Below are 8632 nucleotides of genomic sequence, written 5' to 3'. Positions count from 1 at the left end.
GTGTATGAAATCCATGCAAAACCATTCTCACAGTCTCTCCAGAGATATTTATCAGAAGTAGTCCTACTCAGTGTGTCTGTACTGCAATCATTATCCTCTGAAATACAGATTGGTGGCAAAACCCAGACACATATTTAATACATCTTTGATTTTCTGCCACATAATCCATTTCGTAGTATCAACAAATTGGCATTTGTAAAAAAAAAAAAATCAGCAAAGCTTTTGCGCCCTCTTGTATAGGACTATTTGTGCATTTGTTCTTCTGTAAATTGTAGGAGTCTATTAGACCATAACTGTCTATGTATGTGTCAACTGTAATCTATTTTAACCCAAATGTGATGTTTTAGCTGTGGATATGCATATTTCAGTTAAGGCACCATTCCATAACGCTGAAACGGAGTGGAGAGTCTATAAGAGGATTCAGAATGCATTTTAGAGGATAATGATTTGGAGGTGAGGGGAAAAAAAGCTGTACACGTGTACCCAAAGATTGAAAGCTTAGATTTAAAAAAAACACAGAGCTACTGACCAAAATCAGCGACAACAGTTTGAAATCTTTTGCTGACCAGCTGAATGTGAGGCCCTTTGGCTCATCTTTTCCAGGAATGTATTAAAAAATTATGTATTTTTAATTGGAATTAAAAAAAAAACCCCACTTTTTATACAGCTACGATAAGGACTAAAGCTTTACATTTTGTTCTATCATGAGTGTCATTATTGCAAGGGTTGAAACAGTGTTTCTGAAACAGAGATGAAATGGATGCTTTGAAGTCTCTCAGTCTTACATAGAAAATGTGCACGCTATGGTCCTGAGGGTTTAATCTATTAAGAGAAAACTACAGTAAGAAACAACACAACAAACACGCAGACAATACATACAATAAGACCCATATCCTAATCTTACAATTCAAAATACTATTGTGCTTGACTTCATAGTATCTAGGTGTAGTCATAAAAGCCTTTTGTCTTGTGACGTTTCAGGGCTTAATTCTACCAATGCTAAGTCTGATGTCTTATAAAATCAATTCCATTCGTATTCTCACAAACATTCACTCTGCAATAAGTAACCCAAGAATAAGCTGACTTATGGTTACTCTCTCAACCAACTACGAATTAAGATTTAAGACTTAAGTCTCGCAGAATCCTACCATCTGTGTCACTCTAGAGCCTGTGGACCTCTCTCTCTGTCTTTTATCACACACATATTCTTTCTTTTAATCTTGGAATACTGTATTGAACCAAGGGGAAGTGCAGTGGAACAACACAGTGTATAAACAGTGAGTAACATTCAATTTGGAGCTAGAATCACAGTTTGAACCCCAAACTATGTAATGGTCAAATATTTGGTCACCATAGAATAGTAAGTAAAGTGAGCTGGAATAACGCACAGCACCACCTGCTGGCCTGTAGGAACACTTAATGAACACTAGCCTATCCTAAATATTATTGATGTCTAAACCACTGTAAAGCCTTATTTAATAAGGGGGGCTATTTTGTACCTCTATACATGAGATTTAACTGTACTCGACTGTTCCTAAAATCTAATATTTCAATTAGTGCTATCACCAAGTGAAAATCTGATTGAAAATAAAACTTGAGTTAGGTTTATCTCCAGCTGAAAACTTCCCACTGAAAAATTCTGAAAACCCTGAATGTCTCCAACTGAAAATTTCTACTGATGAAGCAAAAGAGATATCACACCTCCTCTAGTAGGTTAGAACAATCTCATATGCAAATGAAACCCAAATCTTCATCTATCTCTTGGTCCCTCAAAGTAAGGCACTGAGTAACACTCCAGAATCAGTGAGCCAGGCAGACTACAGGACAAAATGTAATGTTTGGGGATGTTATATGCAATGGACACTCTTATTTATATCTTTTTTTTTTCAGGCAGTTATGGCTTGTGTACAGATGCTATTGACCGTCGGCAGTCCCCTCGGTGTTTAGAAGTAAGTCCCTTCAGTTCAGCTTAGAGGATGATGTCTGATTGCCGACTGCTTTAGACCTTCTCTTCACAGATCTTTTCCGTAGTCTGATGTTTGTATTGCCTATTTAAAAAGAGGGGGAAATAGCAAACGTCAAAAGAATCCTCAGCTGTTTTTGTCTGTCGTTTTAGAAATGCATCGACTCTTTGTTTTAACTTTATACTAGCCAGGTCAAGTGTCAGGATTCAAGATCGTTAAGCTCACAATTTTGCTGTCACTTAACGTATGTGTGTGTGTGTGTGTGTGTGCAAGTGTGTGTGTGTGTGTGTTTCACCCACTTCCTATGCACTCCACTTGAGGCTGTTCCCATTGGCCATCGGGCATACAGCGCACCACAGACAGGTGGCGCTGTGTGAAGCCTGTGTTACACTGGTAACGGATTATGGAGTTAACAGGGTAGCGGTCCCTTCCACTCCCCAGCATCCTACCATTCTCCACTTCAGGAGGGGAGGAACAGGTGACTGGAGAGCAAAAAAATTGGTCAAGACCCCTAGTGTTCTTGTATGGGTAACTTTATCGTAGTAAATATAACTTCATATTAATTTTGTCTTTAGAAATAGAAGCAATGATTCATGACATAAGAGACAATGACAAGTGAGTCTTCTCCAGCTCATTAATAAACATCATTACCTTTAGTTACATTGTCATGTATGGAGAGATGGGTAAAAATCATTTAATGGGACTTGGCGAGAACACCCAATGTTTGTCCTGAAAGTGCTCTCGTGCAGCCGTTGTGATTGAGACACTAAAGTTAAGACACTCTTAAACCTGACCTCTGAACCCTCCGTTTACCAAATCCACTCTTAATCCTGACCCCTGAGATCTCCTCTTACTTGGGCCACTCTTGCAGGTGAAAGGTAAGTGGTAGTTGCATGGCACGTCGTTCCACTGGCCGAGCCCGTCGTGCGAGATCATGACCACGCAGTCCTCCTCTGAGTTGAAATAGTTATCTGGTTGATTTGGTCTCCAGTTCTCATATTGCTGTAAAAACAAATGGTTTGAATTGTGGAAAAAACATCTGTGACAAATTTGTTACACTCCTGATGATACATGACCATGTCCTTGAACCTGCCCCTTATTTTAACATCCTGTCCTCCTATCTGTGGCCAATTCCTCCCCTACTTAATCGTTTGAGGTCACTGATATGTTATTCCTCAAGACTTTTGACATCCCTCAACAAAATCTTTGAAAGCCAGCGAGATAAGCAAAGGGATCAATTTATTGTGCAAAAAATTTATTGATTGCAAAAAGAGGAATACATTTAAATAATGGGAGCAAAACTCACCAAAGGAGTCCCGTCCGTCCAGCGAAACTCATTTTGGACATCTTTGTCGTTGAGTCCAATCCATTGGTAGTCCTCGGCTTGAGCTAAGCCATGGAAAGAAAGAATGAATATTTACATACAGGGTGACAGTTGCACACATGTTATAGCTGTGATTTACTCTACTCACTGTTGACAAAATCTTGCTCTTGCTGGGAGGTGATGCTGACCAGGTGGGAGTTTAGCTCTTGGCAACGCTGCTCAGCATTGGTCCAAGTCTCACGCTCAGGAAAGTGTATGTAACAGCTGCCCATGAATTCCTCCCAGCCCTGGGCACAGCCATGCACCGCTGTAAACAGAACACATGATCAGAGGTCTTCTCCACTGTCCAAGGCTGCATCCTCAATGCTAATATAACAGTCAATTTGACAGTTGGGCTGTAAGGTTATTGTCAAACTTGTAAATAACTTTTCTATGTTAAAAGTTAGGAAGACAACCTAATTTTACTACAATAAATGAAATAACGGACTGGACTGGGTTGAATGTTGTGACAAAAAGCTTAAAAAGATTATCTCATTTTATGAGATGCTGTGTTCACTCACGTGTTGTGCAGTCTTCTCCTGTCAGTCCTGGAGGGCACTGGCACAATGCGATGCCATCTTGCACAGAACACATGCCGATGCCACAAGGATTTGGATCACATTGATCAGGAGGAACTTTTGGGAGGATAAGTTATTTGAAAATGTGAATTAATATAATCAGAGTGCACTCTAGCACATTTAATTGTATGTGTGACAAATCTGTGCCAAGTAGATCAGAAACCAAGAAGATGTTTTACCCTCTGTGATGGAAGGCTGCTCCACCACTGACGGTGTCTGCAGTGAGACAGACGGAGCTGTGGCAAATGTTGTGATTGTTGTTGTCGTGGTAGTGCTCTTGGCAGAATGTAACAGTGCTGGCAAGTGAACGTCAGAGCTGGAGAAATCTTCTGCTGACCATCTTTCCCCCTCACTGATCACAGTGGGTCCACGGATCTGCTCTGTTTCTATTTGCCGAAACGTGACCTCTATGATTTCATCTTCCGTCGTAAACATGATGTCTCCTTCCCTGCCTGTGGATTGATCTGTCATTTCCCCTGATGGATGGCCTGACAAACCAGATGTTCCAGATGGGTCACCAGAGAAGAAACCACTGCCTTCTCCAGATCTGAACAGCTTGGAGCCAGAGAACTCTTGCTCCTCAGATCGTCTTACAGTCAGATCAATCATCCCAGAGTCCACATATGTCACTTCAGGAAAGCCCGATGCAGATCCACTCATGATATCACCACTCACGCTGTCAAGCCCTGAGCCACTAATCTCAGTGCGACTTCCGCCAGCCTCCTGTTCTGTTTTGGTTTGTGAAATGGAAATGTCAACCAAATGATCATCAACTGGAGTAACCAAAGAGTCCCTGCCACCTGTTCCAGAAGGCAGCCCACCAAACGCACTCTCCTCACCAGACACAAAGACATCACCTGAATAGAAACCACTAATGTCTCCAGATCCGATGCCAGAGGTGAGAATCACAGTGCTCCCCTCTTCAACCTCCTGAGGTCCTCCTGAAACAGAGCCATCCACGGAGAGGACATCTCCACTGCCCCTGTCTTCAAAGCTCACTGGAATGCCTGACCAATCCCCACTGAGCTCTGATCCAGATATGTCTCCACTAGGTGTGCCACTGGCAGACATGCCGTCTGAACTGAAATCAGCAGAACCGGACTCAAAACCCGAGGCTGATCCAGCCATATCCACTGATATAGGAGGAACAATGGGACGAGCTGAAGAAAAGAGATCAATGCTGGAGATAAGAATTATTTCTAATAATAGTAGATCACAACAATAATATAATGAAAACAATGTGTTAATTCAACAAAATACATATAATTCTAGAGATATATTAATAATTAAAATAGATAGATGTAGTGCACAGGTATTGTACCTGGTCTTAACATCTGTGTTATAATTGTCATGTTGAGCTCCATCTCCATCTCTGTGGCATTAAATCTGGCCTCATGGAACATCACAGACAGATCAGCTAAAAGAGAAAAAAAATGACATTCAGCACAGACATATCAGCTGAAAGAGAACATTCACAGTGTTGGCTACTCCCATACCACTGACTACAAGAGACTGTATTTGTCTTGGTTCTTTGTTCTTATATTTTCTGTTATGAAGTACATTAGCTGACACTCATGGAATGGTTTTCCGTACCTTTAAAGCAGTAGGCATTGTATCTGGAGTAAGGGTCAGGGAAGCCCGTCTGGTCCGGGCTGGCGTAAATTGTGTGCACACCAGCTCTGTTCCCACCACACCCACGGCTTGGCGAGCGGACAGGGTAGCGAACGCTCCGATCGGACAGCCAACCAGCGCTGCACTTATGGAAGCCACGGTTCCAGGCTGCATGCAGCTCTCCTGGGGAGGCCAGGGTGGCATTCTGTCTCCTGCAGTGAGCCAGAGCCTCATAATAAGTAAAGCCGGCGAAGGAGCTGACGTGGAAAACCTCACCTGAGACAGGGACATGGTAGAGGAACATTTATCATCTAGTGTTGTTACCATAATACTTTTCCTGTCAGTGAAACCCTGGCAAATGGTTAATTTTGAACCATGTCTCTCGGTTTACCACAGTTTTGACAGTGTAGGAGGTTGGTACAACATATAGATAAATGCATACCTGAGACTGTGTCGGGTTTATAATGCTCACCTTTTAACTCTTCCATGTAGCAGTACACATCGTAATGCTCATGGGCAGGTCTCAGACCATAGGACCGCACCCCTGGGACATCCCCCAGATCCCCCCTGCACTTGTATCGTGGAGATATGACTGGGTAGCTGATCACAGTAGGAAATATCACTGTTAGTTTGCCACATTCTTACAGTCACTGTCCCTTTACTGCAGTGTTATAGCCACTGTGAGTTTACTGCACTGTTAGTTTCCTGCATCATTCCTGTCAGTGCCAGCTCACTGCTGCATTACAGTCACTGCTGGCTTACTGATCTGTCATTTCTGTTGCAGATTAGCTCATCTCTTAATAAGGTTCATGATTCTGCTTCGTCAGAATTATAAAATTATATAAAAAAGCATGAAGAGCATTGGTAGTCCTTCAGTACTGTGTAACAACTCACCTGACTGTCTGGTCCCGCAGCCATCCAGCGTTACACTGGTGGAGACCAGACTCATACGCAGCATGAAGCTGTTCAGGAGTAGCTATAATGGCACCCAGACCCTGACAGGCCCTCTGGGCTTGCTCGAAGGTGAAGGCATATCGACTGGCGCCAGAGCGATAATGGAACACCAAGCCCTCAGGTTGTTTCTCTTTGTTTTTTGTTTAGTAATGGAGAGAGAAAGAAACAAAGAAATCGAGTATTGTTTACTAATTCTTTATGTTCACTGAGATCTTGACTGTAGGTCTGAAAGATTGCCCTATATGCAATATTTCAGAAATATATATTCATACCATGACTATTTATTCACTGACTTGAGAGACATAGAGGTCTCCAGTTGATTACAACTTTGAGCACGCTAGCCAGACAACAAAAACAGTAATTAAGAGAAAATAAATAAATAAAAATGAGACCATGAACTCTGACTCACCTGTGGTGACATTCTCTCTGGGCAATTCAGAAGCAGCTCCAGGCTGAGCAGTTGCTGGTGTGATCACCTCCTCAAAGACCCCCGGATATCCCTCAGTAAATGGAGGAGCAAGGGGCTGGGTTAACTCCTCAGAGGTAGTCTCCAAAGGCTCGAGTGTTACCAGCTCGCCTCTAACCTCAGGGGTGACTCGAATAGGATAGACCACAGGCCTGGTGGTGACTGTAGCCACACTCACACCAGGTTCTGTGGTTGTGGGAAGGACAGGGAATGGGGAAGGCTGTGTGGAGGTCCCTTCTCCCTCTGTCAAACAGAAGGCATGCAGGGCATTCTCAGGACACCTCTCATTCTATACTGAACCTCAATGAATCAGTCTTAATTGACAGTATAATGACTTGGAAGTAATAACATAACATGGCAAAGCTGTGAGTAGTCCTAAATTATGTTTACCTTCATAGCAGACAGCATCATAGTGGGAGTCTGGATAAGGGTAACCAGTCTGGTTTGGGTAGAGGTATACAGTTCGCACCCCCAGCAGGCCCCCACCACACTGGGGTCGAATGATGTTTATGGGGTAACGCACGCTCCTGTCTGCCAGCCAGCCAGCATTGCACACATCCATTCCTGCTTGCCAGGCTAAGTACAACTCTCCCGTCGTGGCCAGTCGGGCACCAAGCTTAGCACACTGGTCCCCAGCTTCATTAAAGGTGAACTTCTCCACAGACATGGAATAGAAGACTCTGCCTAGAAATCAAAAGATGTAAATTTCAGAGTAAACAAACAGATGGATACAGTTGTATTCACTCGGATAACCCGATTAGTGTGTAATTAAAGTCCTAAGCCATGTTGTCAGTACCTGACATCTTCTCTGCAAAGCAATACACATCATATGTTTCATTCACATCTCTGATTCCATAGGTTCTTACTCCTGGGAAATCCTCCTTGTCTCCATAGCAACCCTCTCGTGGCTCATGAATGGGATACCTTGAGGGAGTAATAATAAGACCATGTTAATAAAGCTGAATAACACATCATGTTTTTCACTAGCTGGCAAACTGACAGGTGTTTCTCTGCGGAGAGATGTTTCTCTGTGTTACCTGACAGTTTGGTCCGCTAGCCAGCCAGCATCACACTGGTGAAAGCCATCATCGTAAGCTGCTTGCAGCTGAGCAGGTGTTGCTATGACGGCGCTGTTCTGGATGCAGGCTGCCTTGGCTTTCTCAAACGTCAGGGTGTACCGGCTGGTGATGGCCCGATAGTGGAAGACGATTCCTGTGCAGTGACGAGATGTTCTAATCATGTTCTCAGCGCTTGCACTTAGAGGGTCTACTGATGTAATACTAACAACATAAGAAGCAAGCTGGGCTACTTAAATGATTTTACACGGAGTGACTGTGAGTGAAAGTGCTGATATGCGAGCTGTGAGAGACTTACCCTGGACCTGGATGTCAACTGAGTCATAGTTATCTTCAATTCCATGCATGACTTCACAGCGGTAAGTACCAGAATCTTTGGAGTGTAGCTCAACGATCTGTATTGTAACATCGGTAGGGACAGAAGGGTAATTCACCATGTTCACCCGGTCCAAGTAGTCACTCTCGATGTGAACTTGCCCTTCTGTGGCTACCAAAATCAGGCTTATTTTGCCTTTGTTTATGTAACTCCACTTGATACGGTGGGACAAGGGGGCGATGGTGGGGGCACCGGGGTCGTGGACCGTGTTGTCTTGGAAGTAGCAGGGCACAATCACCTTTCC

The 8632-nt window shown here is 43.4% G+C and overlaps 1 protein-coding gene across 1 annotated transcript in view; it reads right to left on the bottom strand.

Annotated features, from left to right (window-relative positions):
• Window positions 1-1959: 1959 nt before the first annotated feature.
• acanb (aggrecan b) overlaps window positions 1960-8632 on the bottom strand; it is a 6920-nt gene continuing 247 nt past the window's right edge. The window contains exons 2-17 of the mRNA XM_030765274.1: window positions 8311-8632; window positions 7974-8148; window positions 7733-7860; window positions 7291-7620; window positions 6880-7170; window positions 6411-6600; window positions 5989-6116; window positions 5499-5792; window positions 5227-5322; window positions 4085-5065; window positions 3849-3962; window positions 3437-3595; window positions 3271-3353; window positions 2819-2966; window positions 2264-2446; window positions 1960-2048 (exon numbers count right to left, since the gene is read on the bottom strand). The exon at window positions 8311-8632 is cut by the window's right edge and continues 62 nt beyond it. Coding sequence (XP_030621134.1) covers window positions 1960-2048; window positions 2264-2446; window positions 2819-2966; window positions 3271-3353; window positions 3437-3595; window positions 3849-3962; window positions 4085-5065; window positions 5227-5322; window positions 5499-5792; window positions 5989-6116; window positions 6411-6600; window positions 6880-7170; window positions 7291-7620; window positions 7733-7860; window positions 7974-8148; window positions 8311-8632 — 3711 coding nt within the window. The remainder of the gene's footprint in view (window positions 2049-2263; window positions 2447-2818; window positions 2967-3270; window positions 3354-3436; window positions 3596-3848; window positions 3963-4084; window positions 5066-5226; window positions 5323-5498; window positions 5793-5988; window positions 6117-6410; window positions 6601-6879; window positions 7171-7290; window positions 7621-7732; window positions 7861-7973; window positions 8149-8310) is intronic.

Source organism: Chanos chanos, chromosome 2 (genome assembly GCF_902362185.1).
Source record: "Chanos chanos chromosome 2, fChaCha1.1, whole genome shotgun sequence".
In the NCBI taxonomy this organism is placed as follows: Eukaryota; Metazoa; Chordata; class Actinopteri; order Gonorynchiformes; family Chanidae; genus Chanos; species Chanos chanos.
This window is presented reverse-complemented; position numbering and strand designations above follow the sequence as displayed.